Source organism: Chiloscyllium plagiosum, chromosome 10 (genome assembly GCF_004010195.1).
Source record: "Chiloscyllium plagiosum isolate BGI_BamShark_2017 chromosome 10, ASM401019v2, whole genome shotgun sequence".
Lineage (NCBI taxonomy): Eukaryota > Metazoa > Chordata > Chondrichthyes > Orectolobiformes > Hemiscylliidae > Chiloscyllium > Chiloscyllium plagiosum.
Genome location: NC_057719.1, coordinates 76,778,483 through 76,795,991, shown reverse-complemented (window position 1 = coordinate 76,795,991; position 17,509 = coordinate 76,778,483). Strand labels below are relative to the sequence as shown.

Below are 17,509 nucleotides of genomic sequence, written 5' to 3'. Positions count from 1 at the left end.
TGTAATTTCTAACAAACCTTTTTTTAGTTACATTCTGAGGGAAACTTGCAGCTTTTTGACTGCAGAGTATTATTATTGGGATAACTCCCGTGACCTCCAGCATTGCATTGCAATCAGAGGGACAGTGGATCAGTGATAAGCTCCAACATTGAAACCCTGAATCTCTCACGTGAGTTTCTTAACAAGTGTGACAGCCCCTCAGTTTGCAACAATAACATAGTACAATGTTCCAAAACTCTTTGAAGCAATGTTATCAAGTAAAATTCGAAACCAACCCGTAGGCGGAGATGTTAGAGCACATGCACAACAATTTCATCAAAAAGGTAAATTTTGAGGAGCATCTTGAGAGACAGAGCGATGGGAAGGAATTTCAGAGATTAGGGCTCTGGCAATTAAAGGCACGTTAGTAGTTTTGAGAAAGTCGATTTTACACGCAGTACTCCAGAAGCAATTTCAACAACTGCAGTGTAACTAAAGCATACTCTTCCTACTTATGTATTCAATTACCTTTGCAATAAATAATAACATTCAGTTAACTTTCATAATTATTTGCTCTAACTACATTCTTACCTTTTGCAATTCATGCGCTAAAATAGCTAGATCGTTCTGCATCTCTGAGCTCTGTGATCTCTCACCATTTACATAATGTTGCTTCTTTTTTATTCTTCCTGCTAAAGTTAAGATGTATTATTGTTTTCCCACATTATAACCTATTTGCCAGATCCTTGCCTATACACTTAGCCTATCAACATCCCTTCGTAGCCAATTCATTCCCTTTTTACAATTTACTTCGCTACCTACCTTTCTAGTGTCGGCAAATCTTTCAACTGTACTTCTGGTCCCTTCATCCGAGTCATTTATATAAATTGTAAAAATTAAGGCCCAGCACTGATTTCCTGTAGTATACCACTTGTTACAAATTGCCAAACAGAAAATGACCCCTTGTACCTATTTTGTTCTCTATTGATTATCCAGTCGTCTATCCACGGCAATATGTTACCCATTAAACCATGAGCATTTATGTCTCTGCAATAACGCTTGATACAGTATCTTAGTGAATGTCTTTAGAAAACCTAACTCCACTGGTTTCCCCTTTATTTGTGTTAATTCTTCAAATAAATACGTTAGTTAATCACGATCTCCTTTTCACAGTCCATACTGACTCTGCCTGATTATCTTGAAATGTTGTAAATGCAGTGCTATAATGCTTTTAATAATAGTTACTAACACCTTCAGATGTTAAGGTAAGTGGCCTGTGGTTTCCTATTTCTGTCTCCTACCCTTTTTGAATAATGGAGCTATTCTCAAATCTGGTGGAGCATTCCCCAAATCTAGGGAACTTTGGAAAATTAAAACCAACGCAACAGTTATCTCAATAGCCTCACTTTTCAGACTCTAAGATGAAGTCTATCAGGACCTGAGGATTTGGCAGCCCAGAGGTCAGTGCCATTTCCTTGGTATTAGAATTTTCTTGAGTCCCTCCCTTTGTTCCATTTCTTGATTTGTCACTAAGTTGTTACTGGTTTGTTATTTGTGTCATCTATAGTGAGCATAAATGCAAAATAGCTGGTCAATTCAATTTTCCATGATTAATTTCTCCAGACTTATTCTCTATAAGACCAATGTTGTCTGTGTTATATGTCTGAAGAAACGTTTACTATCATCACCCCGTGATATTCAACAGCATTACCATCACTGATTCAACCACTATCAACATTCTGGGGGTTACCGTTGACCAGAAATTAAACTGGAAAAGCCATGTAATTACTGTGGCCACAAGGGGCTAGAAATCCTGCAGCGAGAAACTCACTTGACTTCCCAAAGCTTGTCTGCCATTTACAAGGCATAAGTCGAGCATGTGATGGAATACTCCCTACTTGCCTGGATGAGTGTACCTCCAACAGCACTCAAAACGTTTGACACCGTCCAGCACAAAGCAGTCTCCTTGAATAGGCACTACTTTCACAAAAAAGCACTCCACCACCTACACTAATTTGCAGTAGTAGTATATAATCCACTGCAGAAATTCCCCATGGATCCTTAGACAGCAGTTTCCAAACCTACAGCACTACAGTGTAGAAAGATAAGGGCAGCAGGTACATAGGACAAAACCACATGCAAGTTCCCCTCCAAGCCAGTCATCATCCTGACTTTGAAATGTGGCACTGGAAAAGCACAGCAGGTCAGGCAGCATCCAAGGAGCAGGAGAATTGATGTTTCGGACACAAGTCCTTCATCAGGAATGTGCCCGAAATGTTGACTCTCCTGCTTCTCGGATGCTGCTTGACCTGTTGTGCTTTCCAGTGCCACACTTTTCAACTCTGATCTCCAACATCTGCAGTCCTCACTTTCTCCCTGATTTTAAAATATGTCAATGTTCCTTAGGTCACTGGGTCAAAATCTTGGAATTCAAGAAGAACAGTTCAAGAAGGTAGCTCACCACCCCTTCCCAAGGGCAACCAGGGAGGGGAACAAATACTGATCTAGTGAGAGAAGCTCATGTCCCCTGAATGAACATGCACTTTCAAAAAAAGCTATTTTTGGATGTCTCAGTGCCTTTTTCCTCATACTTCTCATTTTCCTTTTTGTTATGATTAATATGTAGATTAAAATCTCCTATGACTGTGAGTACCGCTGTACCTTTCTGACATGTTCCCATTATGTTTTCCTTTATACACCATCCCACCATGCAGTGACTGTTAAAGAGCCTGTACACCATTCCAGCAATTGACTTCTATCATTTCTTATCTCTGCTCAAAACGCTTCCAATCCTGGTTTCCTGCACATAGACCATCTCTCATGATGATGGTATCAGCACAATAAATTATCAGAACCACCTGGTCTACCTATTCCTAGCTTCATGTTCTTTCTAAATCTCATGTGCTGTCCAATATTCAGGTCCCAGTATATGTCATCCTGCAGTCTGGCTATCGGATCATACTTACTTGTTTATGTAAGTTTATTTGCGCAAACAGGTCATCTGTGTTTTATTTTGAGTGCTGCATGCATTCAGTTAGAGACCCTTCAGTTTAGTTCATTTTGTTATTTTTGTAATCAGTTGATTTGCTTGTAGATTTGTACTTTCTACCTCTTCTGTTATCATCTCCTTATAATTTCACATATTAATACTTTTCTTTATAGATTTATCTCTCCTGTTTGATTAACCACATCTTCCTAAATTTCAGCCCTTACCCACACTATTTCATTTCATACCCTCCCTCCTTCTCTCTATCTTTTTCCACAGGCAGTAGCCTTTGTGCAGCTGCCCAGCTATAGATCTTATGCTGCCTAAGTTGTTTTAATGCAGCTATTGGTGTATTACACCTACTCCACGAGATGCATAGGATGAAAATGGTGTGGTAATAATAAAAATAATAATAGTTATCACAATCCTTCCTCACTGTATGATATTGGCATCAACGAAAGGGACGTGGTTGTGGAGAAGGTTAGATATCATCTCTGGTAGATATACAGAAAATTGTTTTCACTTTGGACAGTTCAGAACTAGGACCAAACATAATAGATTTTCACGAACAAATCAAATGACCAAATGCATGAGCAACCTATTTATCGAGGGAAGGGATAAAATATTTGCTGCTGCGAGCAATCTGCAAATGGTGACATTGCTAGAAAAGACCAGCAGATCCAACAGCATTTAGTGAGAGAGAAACAAAGTTAAAATTTCAGGTCAACATATTTTCGGTTTCTATTTCTTATTCATTCAGAGAGCGGTTCAAATGTCAAACCACTGCTATGACATGCATTGGTTGAGTCAAATATGGGGGGGAAGCTCAGGAGAAAGAAATGGTAGGATATCTGACACTGTGAGGTGAACTAGGATAGTAGAATAGGATGTTGCCTCCTCAAAATGTGTTCTCTGCAAAGTCATTGAAAAGCTTAATTAGTCATGTATCCATTTTACAAAATAGAATTAAATATAAAATTTGAGTATCATTTCAAACTCCAGGTGTCTGGAGTTAAAATCAAATAAAAGATTTATCTAACAAATCATGATACAGTTTGTGTGATTCAGTCCATAACATTGTCAGAGTGGCCTGCAATTGAGTGGGTAGAAAGAAGAAGAAATAAAATGCACAAATTGCGCAGAGTATTACTTATTCTAAATGATTTTAATGTAATTCTCAAACCTCAAAATAAATCCATTCCATTTTTACCTTTGAGCAAATAGTATTTGAATCAGTTCTGTACAGGCAGACTGAAGTGTTCATAGATTTCTTGTTTCGCTTGAAGGTGCAATATTTTGTCTGCTGTATTCCTAAGAAGAACTCAACAGCAATAGTGTTCAGCATTTTTCAGAAGAAATTAGATTTTCCCCAGATGAGAAAGATACATTGGCATCAGCAGTTATCCTGTGATTGTTAGGAATATTTAACTGAAGTTAGAAATTGTTGAATATGGTAGTTACTTTGTGTTTATAAAATTGGAGGTTGATGTCTAGCAGAAAGGTCAATGACATATTAATTTCTGTCAATATTCATCAAATTAATTTCAGTTTGCTCTGGAAACTTCATTCTATTTTGTTTTGCTTCTGGACACAGGACCAGATGATGTAAATTGATTTGGAAATTAACCTGGAATAAACTTGAATAGAAAAATCCCATCCTCACTACCCAAGAGTGGCCACAGAGAGTTGCAAAATGTACTTTTAAGATGTAGAATGGACTTTGGCCTTGTTTAAACAGAATTCACTTTCCCTTGCAGTAGCTAAATGTAATGCTTATTGTTAGAAAACCATAATTTAAAAGGAACTGCACTCCTTGAGAAAATGAGGTTTTAAAAATGTAAATGGGCAAGGCCAGCATTTGTTGCCACATCCCTCATTTTACTTTGAGTCAACCATATTGCTCTGGGTCTGAAGTCACATATAGGCCAGACAAGAGAAGGATAATAAATTTCTTTCCCTAAAGGACATTAGTGTACCCGTTGTGTTTTTATGACATTCAGTTATAGTTTCATTACCGAGACTAGCCTTCATTTCAGAAATGTTTTTGTTTAATCAATTGAATTTAAAATCCAACAGCTGCTAAGTTAAGTTTGAACCCTTGCCTCCAAAGCATTATCCATATTCCCCCTAATTGTGTTCAACAAAGTGAAAAGTTGTTGCTATCCCAAATTTTGGTTTACATTGTACCCTTTGTCAAAGCTTTCTATCTCGTATTCATGAGGACAAAATGCAAGATGCCATGGAGAAAATACCCATTAACGCTGATTGACAGTTAACTGCCAGGCATTGTTAACTGTCAATGAAATACCTCAACCAAAGTCGACTTGTTAACTAATCAGCACTGACTTCTCATGAGTATAAATATTGTTTATGTTGTTTATTTGTACAATACTGGCGGTATTGAAATTATCCTGATCAGTGCAAGCTGAACAGCTTTGACAAAATGTTTCCTTTTTCAGCAATTCTCAAAATGATCAATCATTTTTCTGTAGCATTTCTTCAGTCATTTTATAGCTGTGACTCTATTTCAAAGCTTGAAAAGTGCCATGACCCAACAGTAGCAACTAAGATTGGAGAGATTTGGGGTATGGTGACTGAGAATGGTATGTTACTGGAGATCCAGGATGAGGTTGGTGGGGTGGGAAGCAAAATCTTTAATCTTAAGGGTTTTTTTGAAAAACCATATTTGCACTGGCTTTTTTGAAGTAGCAATTGGGTGCAGACATGATGGGTCAAATGTCCTCTTTCTGTACTATAACAATGCTGCGATACTGGCTGTCCAAGTTCTGTCATTAGGCCACAGTCACCATTACAAAATTATGCAGATGTGAAGAGGCTTCGTAGCTGTGGTAACAAGGTCAGAGATCTACAGCAGCCACTGCTGCCTTGAAGTTTGTGACCCCAAGAAATTGTGGACTTGATTTTCAGTTTGAGAAACCCTGTTCTGGGATATTCTTGTAGAGTTGATTTGGAGATAGCAGTAGGCTTTATCTATTTGATAACATACTCAGTCAAAAGCTTGACTCGTTTATTCAATCAAGACTCTACAACTTGTCTACTTTTTTGTCTGCATTGCAGCTTGGCCCATTTGTGGATTCACAATGGAATCATAAGCAAGTCAATCTAAATGCACGGCATTTCTGTACACAATCAACTCTGTAAATGATCCCAGTATAATATTACCTTAATAAGCCCTTCTGCATAAAGCTTCATTATAAGATGGATTCAAAAACATTCTACAGAACATCAGGCCAAGATGACTTCCGCTAACTTGAGATAACATGAATTTATCATGAGTATTGTTTACTAATTGTTTCATTAAGCCATGCAGACCCTGACATTGTTATCACCTGGATTTTTACTTGTAGGTTCAAAAATATAACTGTCTAATAAATGTATTTTTTTTATTTGGAATGTTTGCTGGTGAGATTATGCAGTAAAATTTGCATGAAAATTGTCAGCACATCTAAGCCACAGGGTGGCATGTTACATTTTAATTAAAATGGAAAGGCGAAGGTCTGTAATTAATGTTTGGATGAACAAGTGCATGCTTGTTGAATCTTTGAGTCTTGGTCCCATCTGGATTTATTTAAGATGTGATTGCAAAGCTCAAACAGACAGGAGCTTACTAGTTGAGTGAAAAATACCAAAGCTGCATCAGATTGCATTATGTTAATTTCCAATTATTTGCAACATTGACAACTAATTAACATGATTGTTAGTCAGTAGAGGCTTAGTAAATTGTAAGAAAAACGCTCCATGCCTCCTTTTAGCTCTTGACCATACAGAGATATTGGACACACTTTCTACTATGTTCAGTTCAGTGTGTGGATAATCAAATCACACTGGGGACTAGTGAACTAATTAATCCTCTTGGTCAGCATCCTTAATGATAACAGTATTGCTTTGAATTGGTAATTTATATTAAGATAATCTGTAATTTATTGAATATAAAAATAGGAAATGGAGTGGACCATGTGGTCCCTTGAGCTTGCTCTGCCATTCTGTACAATAGGATTGGTAACCAATTGGTTTAACTAAGCATCTTTCTTGGATATCACATCTCCAGGGATGGAGTTGAACATGCAGCTTCTTGTTCAGAGGTAGTGACTCTGACACAGTGCTCCCAGTCATGGAAGTTCATGGTTACTCCTTAGCTTTAATTCCAACTTTATGAATACTCCCATTATCCTTGATTCTCTGAGATTCCAAAAAACCTGTCTGTCTCAGCCTTAGCCGTCATGGTCAAACTGGATTGCATCTAATAATGGTCAGGAAAAACTAAGGGGTCCCATGGTAGATAAATGGAAAAATGACACATGGGAAGCTTATCCTCACTCCAAGCCCACCTCTCACTGCCTCCAGAAATTTTGATTTCAGCTGTATGAAATTTCAGATGGAGCGTTAAAGAGAGAGAAAATAGATTTACTGCTATATTGTCACGTCCCTTGGTGAACACATCAATGTTGACAGGAGACCCCCAACCCACCCCTGCAGAAGTATCGCAGTTAATGTGTCGCTCCAGGAGGTGAAGACATGGGATGTGTGCCATGAAAAGCGATCATCTTGTACTCTTAAAGAGAGAGAAACATTAAATGTATTGAAGCATGTCCTGCAAACTATGCATACACTGATCATTACTGAGTTATTTCTCTTTATTTCCCTTCTCCAAGCCTTAAGCACCTGATTGATGGAAACAAGCAGTGGTCCTCCAGTGCTCCCAATCTGGGGAAAAACCATCGACCCATTCCTACTGTCCCAGAGTTTGCCAGCCTCATTGAAATAGGTATGGAAAATGTGCACCATTTTAAAAATTAAATTTTGTTGCATTAATTGTTCATTTTTTTGTTTTGTTTCTATTCTTCACACATTCTTTGCTGAAGGTGCTAGGTTTTACTGGGTAAGCTGTTCCACAATGGTCAGCAGATCCACCAGTAAATGATTCAATTGGGCTATCATCGCATGGTTTTATCAATGAGCATCAACAGCTTAATTGAGCTTACTGTTTGTGCCAGATCTTGCAGTTAGCCGTGAATTAATGGCTCCAACATTCATTATTTTTCCAGTTACCTGCAGAAACTTCTTTGTAATTTTTGGGAAGTCTGCCATTCTCTATGTGAACAAGATAGTTGCGTATGTTCAACTAACCAAGTTGATGAATCCTCAGAATGCAGATCTAAGTATATAATTGCAAATTATGGGAGGGCTCATGTGGTGCACTGGTAGTGTCCCGACCTCTGGGCCAGGTAACCTTGGCACAGGTCTCACCTGTAGTAGATGTATGTATATATTTCTGCACAGATTGACTAGAAAGTACCTGCAACAGAGTTGCTAATATCCTTGTTCCCTTCTCAGTCATTTCTGAACAATAAGCTTTTGAGAGGAAAATATGTATGTTTTTAATTCCTCAAGGTATGGGCAATTTGGGAGCGGCAGCAAGCATTTAGAGAGTTTAACAAAAAAAGTTTGTTTGTTCACCCCCAAATATAACACAATAGTACTGATTCACACAGTCATAGAGTCATACAACATGGAAACAGACACTTTAGTCCAACCAGTCCATGCTGAACATAATCACAAACTAACCTAGTCCCACCTGCCTGTTCCTGACCCATATCCCACCAAACCCTTACTATTTATGCACTTATATAATTGTTTTTTAAACATTGTAACTGCCCACATCCACCACTTCCTCAGCAACTTCATTCCACATGTGAACCACTCTCTGTGTAAAATATTTTCCCCTCATTTCTTTTTAAAATCTCTCTCCTCTCACCTTAAAATTATGCCCCTTAATCTTGAAATCCCCCATCCTCGGGAAAAGACACTTAACATTAACTCCATCCATGTCCTTCATGATTTTATAAACTTCTATAAGGTCACCGTTCAACCTCCTACACTCCAGTGGACAAAGTCCCAGCCTATCCCGTCTTTCTTTATAACTCAAACCTTCCTACTCTATAACATTCTGCTAAATCTCTTCTAAACCCTCACTAGCTTAATAATCTCCATTCAATGTGCATGCTAACCATATTTTCTTTGAGTGTTTAAGAGAACAGTCCACTATTACAGGTTAGTGCAAAGAAGTTAGCGATTCATGTGATTGTCTTGTTCTGGAAAACACATGTTGCAGGCCTAATAAAGAAGATACCTTCCTTCCTGAATTTATCAGGATTCTCTCAAAGAGGTTGACTTTCTGCGGGCCACAGTGTTAGTTTTGTAAACAGGCAGGTCCGGTTGCTGTTTTCGTGGACCTGAAAAAGAAGAGCATGGTGACTCTGCACTGTTACAGTCTCTTGTCCTTTTTGAGGCCTATGTATTCCTTTCCTTTCTATTTGGAAGTCAGGAATAGGATGTGTCTTCACTGTGCTTAACAGTTTAGAGAAACTATTTCCTCTCGTGGATCGTGTAGATAAAGGAAACATGATCATAAATTTAGAGCTAGAATACTTAGACTGAAATCGTGAAATGACTTCCCTCACAAATAGAGTGGAAATCTTAAATTCTCTCCTTCTCCATGAAGGCTGCAGATGCAATGGAAAAATGGAACTGGGTCTGAAATTAGCCATAGTCCAAATTGAATGAAGGATAAGGCTTGCGGGACTGAATGAGCTGACTCCTAAACTTTTCCTGAGTGGTAACAATGGCTGAGATTTTGTAAAAACTCCAACACTGACAATACCGGTGAGGTGTGAAATACAAAAGAGTGTCTCTCATAAAGAAACCAGATTCAAGATGCTTTTCTTTTACTTGCAGAGCATGAAGATGGTGACACCATTGTTGATTTTGATGTAACACTACAACAACCTGCTTTACACAACCAAGCCTACCTCTCTTTACCATTTGACAGAAATGATGGCGAGGGTGCTGTTAGTGACAATAATGAGGATCCTACTCCAGTAAACTCAACTACTAGCACCCCACAGCATACTCCCACCAACAGTATAAAACGAGGCTCACAAAGGAAGAAGTGTGATTTTGTCTTCCTGGGTTGTGGGGCTGTCCTAGCAGCAGTGGCTTTGGGATTAGATTTGCTTGAATTGGGAAAATGTCAGATTTTGCAAGATGATGTTGAACCAAAGGAAGAGAAGAAAAAGAAGGAAGGCATTTTCCAGCGCACCAGCCGACTGCGGAGGAGCACCAGTCCCCCTTCTCGAAAACTCTTCAAGAATGACGAAGCAGTTATTTCCTCCTTTGATCCATCTTCCTCGTTGACATTGCTCTCATTGTCTTCCATTTCTGAATGCAACTCCACAAGATCTTTGTTACGTTCAGACAGTGATGAAATGGTGGTGTACGAAATGCCTACAACCCCAAGTTTGATCAATGAGAGCTCCAAGTTTATTACCAATCATCCTTTGGTTGATATAACCATTGAGCGCTTCAAACGTGACCCTAAACAATCATTGACTCCAACTCATGTGACAAAAACCACTACCACAGTGCACTGGGGTCACAGGCGAACTCCTTCTGATGGTGCAATTAAGCAAGTTCCCCAGACTCCAAGCTGCATGCCATCCAATGGTACCTTGGGTTCCATTTCTACAGGTAGGTGTTTGGTATGTTATAATAAAGTAGACAGTTTAACCAATACAGTTCCTTAATCAGAATTTATAATATCTTGGTCCTAATGTTGTAAAATGCATCTTCCTTTTACTTGTTGTTTCTCATGAATACAAAGTCCAATTACTTTGAATTCTTCACAGTTTTCTTACCCCACTGCTCGTGTGTATGTGTGTGTCCCAACATGCTGCCTTTGTAGCCATTCCAGTCCCCATCCAATAAAATGATCAGCTCTTGCACCTTTCCAGTGAAAGCAATGAACTCCATGATGGCACTCACTGTGTGGCTCTGTTTCCATTGTGAGTTGTGGTATGTCACCAGAACACAGATCTGTGACTAATTCATTCTATGTGTATCTGTGTGTGTATTTGTAAGTGGTGGGAAGAACAGGATTCTAATGTGTTCTCAAAATATTGCCACATTGAATTTCAATGAAGATTTTTTTAATGATCAGTAAATGCACCTTCTAAGCAACTTGCTGTAACATATTGAATGGTGCAATTATCTTGTGTATTTAGACACTTATTACATGTTGTACAATGGTAACTTGGAGAGGGATGGTATACCCATGAAAGCCATCCTCAATTAGAAGTAGATAGCTGTTGGATGAACTAGTTCTATTGCCAAGTAAGCAGAAGCATCCAATGTCGCCTGCTCTCTCACCAGGTCCTAAAATATCAAATTTACTTTAATTCACTGAGGAGCCTGAAATGGAATGGACTCAATTAAAATTGGAGTTCAGTTCAGGGAGGGGCAGGAAATCTGCAGAAATCATTTGATGGCCCATTCTTTCTGAGAGATTGAAAGTAAATGAAAATGACAGAGAAAAGAAGAATAAATATATTTCCGGTTGATAATACTAGTGAAAACCACACTGAATACAGCAAGACCAGAGGTAAAGTCGAAAAAAGAAAGTGAGAAGCAGAGTAGTAGCAAATACATCCAAGGCTTCATCCATTTAATCCCCTTGGGAGCAATGCAATTAATTACTTTCTTTATTCTATTCCCTGTCATTGCCTTATAATTCGTGTTTATTATAATGGAATGGGAAAAGATACAGATTGGTAGAGATTAATATTTCTGTCTTCTTTAAGGTGTAGGTAAAAGTCCAAGCCCCAACAGGGATCCAACGGAGGTTCCGCGCTTGCCTGACCCCAATCTGGTTTTTCCACCGACTCCGAGACGGAGGAACACAAAGCAGGATTTCACATTAGAAAGACCCAAAACATTGGAATTTGTACCAAGGCCACGTCCATCTGCAAACCGTCAGCGGTTAGACCCATGGTGGTTTGTCTCGCCCAGCAAAACATGCAGTAATTCCCCAGTCAACAGTTCAAGCACTGAAACACCATCCAATCTGGACTCCTGCCTCAGCAGCAGTGGCACTGTGGAGGATAGGCCGGGGCTCCCCCTCTTTCTGCCTTATAGGCAAGGACTCGGTAGCTATGAGCGGACATTATTAGACACAGATGTGGAAGGTCAGAGTCAGGATGGGACGCTTCCATTGTGCGGAGCAGAGATGAATCCACGCAAGGCAACAGTCTATGAGCTACAGCACAATTTCTGGTCGTAGCAGCATGCGGTACACCACACAAATCCACGAAAGGAACTTGCACTGGGAATGCACTTTTATGAAAAGACTGGCTTGAACTGAATGCCACTTAGTGTCATCCTAGGATTTTGCCGAAGTTCAAACTTGGATCCAGGATTCACCAAGCCGACAGCAAAAATAAGCAGTTGGATGCTGTTCAGCTGGGTTCCTCCATCTTATTCCCAAAACTCATCTTGTACTGTACACATCGAAGATCTCTGTGTTACCATCCTCATTGACTTTTTGGCTTGGAATCATGTTGTTATGAATCAACGCTAAGTTCATGTTGCATTTGTTAGTAGAAAAAACAATACGTCTGTATTCTCCTGTGTTGTAACCTACTTAAACAAGTTTCAAGGCAAGCACGTTAGCAGATGCTAAAAGCATAAAGCATGACCAATCGAGATTTATGTACCTTCCAATAAGCTATAAATAGTCTCGAATGAAGACGTGTTAAACCATGCCTGTATTTTAAAAGAATCTGTCCATTCATTTCTTTTCCTCTCTGCAAGTCCATTGTTTCACCCCTGAATGATGACAAGAGCAGTTCAGGTGGAGAGAGGAGAAGAAATTTGTGCCACCCCCCCCCCCCCCCCCCCCCCCAAAAAAACCTCCCGGCTAGTTATGGTGGATGATCATGATTAAAAGCTGAGAAACTCAGCGGTCTTGCAATGCAGATAGTATCTGTGAAGTGAATATACAGCTCAGAACTTTTTTTATCACAAGTGTAAGTCACTCGCAGGTCCCAGCAGGAGGGTGAACACAAAGTATTGATTTTTTTTTCAGCGGCTCATGTGTCATCCTCTTGAGCCAATTTTTCTTGCTCTGTTTACTAAACCCTCTCGCCTTTCCTGATGAGCACCCATTTTAAAGAGGGTTTTATCTTCGCATGATTGGTGAGAGTAAATAGACGTTTCTGTCAATCTGTCAAACTGCATTGCCTCACCTGAAGTAGTTTTTTACTGATTTACAAAGAAAACTGTATCCGGACATCAGCTATTAAGAGAAGTATCATCTTCAAAAGTCTTTGGGTCAGCAATGCAGCTCACAGTTCCTCGGTCTGTTGAGTATAATTGTATTTGCTGAATCAAAGGATTGGGAACAAGTGTTCCAGTGTTCATCTCATGTCCCTTGTATAAGTGACCACTTGTATTTAATGCTCTTTTGTAAGTATATATTGCACTGAGACCTTGAAGGTCAAAGATTATGATATTATTAATAACATGTAATGGAAAATTGTCAAAGGAATGTTTTATTGTTAGCTGTGAGGAGACAGTATCCCTTTTTGTTAGCCTAAGGTCCATAGGCTGGACAGTATTTGCAAAAGTCCACAGTCCAGAAGTCAAATCTTTTATCCATGCCTTTCAATATAAGCCAGTGTTACTTGCAAGCTTCCTGTGGTGGCTGCTTCCAATAATTTTTCAACAAATGATACCAGAGAATAATGAGACATGTTGACAGAGGGGTTGCTATATGTGGGACTGTTAGTTCTGTTCACGCTGTAGGTTTTATTTTTCTTCCATTTTCTCTGTGAATGCTGCAATAGCCTTGCCTACCTATAAAGTTCCATGTACTTCTCCTGGGGAACAAAAAGTAGGAGTAACGTTGTCTGCTGCAGAAGTGTAAACCTGTCCAAGGGCATAATGGTGAGAAGCAGGGGAGCAAATGGTCTACTAGTGATATTACGAGTACCAGTAATACAAGCCAGAGTTTGACAGGATGAAAATATAGTACATCTTCATAGTGTGCACTCTGGTAATTTAACAACTCCACAAAAACTGCTCACTCACCAATATATTGAGCATACAGCTCCAGGAAACAATTTCTAAAATGGCATAATTGAAGTGCGTCTTTTTTTTTGGTTTTATTTTCATTTGTACTATTTGTAAGTGTGATAACTTTGTGGGTGTAGTTTATAAGTCAGAAAAACATAACAGCCTTATGTTATTTTCCTGGCAAGAGACATGTAACTTCCAGAAAGGATAGTGTTTCACACAGTCAAATACGTGGGATTCACAGTCTCCCAGTTTCACATTGTGATGGTCCGAGAATAACTTTCAGCTAAAACTGACAACTCTCTTCATCCTACCTTGAGTCTGTGCAATTCCTGCTGGTCAACAGAAGGTATAGTTGCAGAATGCACAAGCCATATTGGAGTGCATGGATGTCAGTGGCATTATACACTCTCTTTATAATTTTGATTGGAGAAAAGAAATGACGAGTAAGGAAAAAAGTAGGATTGCAGTCTTTGTGATTAAAAAGTGCTGTTACATTCTCAAACAGACATTTCGATGTCTATCCCCATTTATTTATCTAGAACAACAACAATGTTAAGAACTAAACTGGATGCAGCAAGTACCTCCTGATCTGACCATTTAAATGTATCTATTCTCTGAGAACAGTACAATGTCTTGTTTCCATTCACTTGTTTCTTTTGAAGGGAATGTCTGAAACCTTTGGTTTTTGCTTTACTTCAATCTTGTGCGCTTGAGGCCAAAGAGAAGATTTTTGAGTTTGACCATTCCATTTTTTAAAGCCTACCTCCCTGTCACATGGCTCTGGCATACTAATATTTGACCTCGCAAAGGCAAATGTCAATTTTTCTTTGGATTTGTATTTTCTTTGTCACCGCTTTCTGACTTTTAAATATTATTGGAGTGATAATCAGTCTGACGTCACACTTACACACACACTCATACACGCACTCTCACACACACATGCAAATAGAATGGTGGCTGTTTCACTTCATGAGAGAGTATTGTCAGCACATTCTATTATATCTGAATGCTGGTGTGTCTCTGACATATCTAACTAAAGTGTGATTTAAAAATTTTATGCCTTTCCTAGTCAAGTCACAAATGTACTTTTTAGCTCTCGGTCAGCATTATATTGCTATTACGTGAATGATCAAATAGCAGTGGATATAGGTAGGGATGTGTGTGGGTCTAACTAATGATTCAGCACTATTTAGAGCGGGGTGGATAATTGTGACTCCTTCTGCATATTCAAGAGATAGAAACATCATTCTGTTAACAGCATGCTCATAGCAGCATATAAATATTATTCCATATATTTAATAAAATAGAAGGTAGAGCAATGTGTCTTTGAGACTTTTAGCTACAGTGACTGATTTGTCCAAGAGTGCACAGATTTTATGGTGAATCGTAGAGTCAGCTGCCTTTCAGAGCTGCTCACTACGAAATAGGCAGCCAAGTTGCTTCTATATTGAGTGGTATTCTATCTGCTGGGCTGTTTGGAACAGAATTTAATAACAAAATACAAATGATGTTTAGCCAACTGGTGTTAAAGATCATTGCACAGGAATCCAGTCAGAATGAACAACTCCCAGTTGTATTGCTCACTAGGTCAAAAACTAAAAGAAAATGAAAAGCTGAACATAAATGCATTTTGGAAATGTGAATTAAATGCTGAAATCCCTATCTACTTAGAATTGTGCTATTTCTTACTCTGCGGCTTTTCGGGTGCAAATAAGAATGCGGTCAAAATTTGAGAGTTCTGATTGAGGATGTTGCTATAAGAGCCACAAATGTGAGACTCCTCTGTATAAGTATGTATCCTTTCCAGCAGAACTATAGAGCCATTTATATGACCAGAGCAAGTGCTTGCTGTGCCCATGATCTTCAGAATACCAGTAGGAAAGTGGAGATCTTGAGATCTCTTGAAAGCAGAGCACTGCCTCCACTTGAATTTGACCCAGAAGATGCACTAGATTAATCTCTGGGGCAAAACTAGATGGCAGTGTAGCTGTAAGTAAATTCAAACCAGCAGCAAACTGCCAGCCTGCTTCTGTATTGCTGTGCCTTTATGCCTATCACCTGAGAAATAAATGCTGACACAGGTAATTAGTGTGCTCAATCTCCCCACTCAATCTCACTAGGGTACTTTTGTTAACTGAGAATGGACAATGTGTGATGTGTCAATAAGAAGGCAGTCTGTATAAAAATGATTCCTAACTTAAAGGTTTAGTGAAATGATGGTCAGTTGTGAGACAGGAGCTCGAAGGGTTTTATGGGTCTCAGTGGAATAACAACAGAATGAAATGTTAAGTTTTCTTTCAGCTCAAGACCTTGTTGAAAGAAAACTTGAGGCATAAAATAGGGAAGTCTCTGGACATATTTGATATATCCAGTCTAACTGATATATTGCCAATTTATTGATTATTGAGCAATTGGTGTCTGTGTTATTGTATAAATACAGCATAGGTTTGAAAACTGCACCTTAAATCACCAGGTGCCCAGTACTGACTTAAGGAAAATGTTCTGAAGAGAAAACTTGATCTCACTCTTCCCCTGTTCCAAAGGAGATGGGCAAATTCTGTTAAAGTTATTTAAATTAAGACAAAGTCACTTTATTAAGAAAGTGCAGGCCTTTGCACAATCTTCTTATAGAATATCTTTGGGTGCTGGATTGACTCTCGCCAATTTGATTTTGAAATCCTTTCACTGCTGTACTATTTGTCATTGTTATAAATTTAACTCATGGGTGGCACAATGCTGATTAAAATCTATTGTCTGCTTTAACTTGGCAACATGGATGAACAATAGTTGAAAGCCTGTGTTGAACTACCAGCTTATTTAATGAATTCGCACGTGTGTTTGTTTAATTAAGCACATCAACTGTTAAATCAGAGACAGAAAGACGTACTTTCATAATGAGACAATGAGCTGTTTAAAGTGTTGCATGAAGGGCCAATCAAATGGACTGTGCCACTCAATGGCCAAACCAGAACCAACAAATTTTACTAATGAGCCAGTCGTTCTGAGATCTTCCATCCCACCCTATCTCACCTCACCTACCTTCAATTTAGCTTTGAGCAATTTTTGATTGCACTTGCCTATAAGGGTAATGAGATGGTGCTTTATTGTGTGGAGTTGCTTTCAACTTGTGTTGACCCATTGCTTTTATCAATGGGAATTGAGAGTTGACCTTAGGAAGTGGGTGGTGGGTATGGACATCACAGCTAGGTCATTAACAAGTTGTTCAGGTCAGTAAGCCCAATAAAAAACAAACCCAACAAATACTGACATTGCCTTTTTTTTATTACTGTGCTGCCTCAGAGTCATGGTGCTTCCAATGCTAATGTGATGATTGTGAATAGCTGCTGTTGCTGACCCTATACCAACAGCAATGAGGAGTGATACTGAGAATCTCTCCTGACGTGAACTGACTCAGAGACCTTTTCCCCTTTGCACCATTGCCAATGGATAATGATGTAGATGCCCCTTCTCGCTGATATCAATGAATTTTATTTTGAAAAGAATATTTGAAGTTTTACACCATTGGTTACTCCATAGCAAGTGGGGAATAAATATTAAAGAGAGATCACTGGTCGGTAGAAGAGATGACATTGTCAACTCTCCTCCACCCAA

At 39.0% G+C, this 17,509-nt stretch overlaps 1 protein-coding gene across 4 annotated transcripts in view; it reads left to right on the top strand.

Moving 5' to 3' along the window:
• map3k9 (mitogen-activated protein kinase kinase kinase 9) overlaps nt 1-17,132 on the top strand; it is a 139,195-nt gene extending 122,063 nt beyond the window's left edge. For all 4 annotated transcript variants that reach the window (XM_043698138.1, XM_043698137.1, XM_043698136.1 and 1 more), the window contains 3 exons: nt 7,639-7,751; nt 9,722-10,513; nt 11,623-17,132. In XM_043698138.1, the coding sequence (XP_043554073.1) occupies nt 7,639-7,751; nt 9,722-10,513; nt 11,623-12,101 (1,384 nt within the window). In that variant the 3' untranslated portion in view covers nt 12,102-17,132. The remainder of the gene's footprint in view (nt 1-7,638; nt 7,752-9,721; nt 10,514-11,622) is intronic.
• Nucleotides 17,133-17,509: the final 377 nt, after the last annotated feature.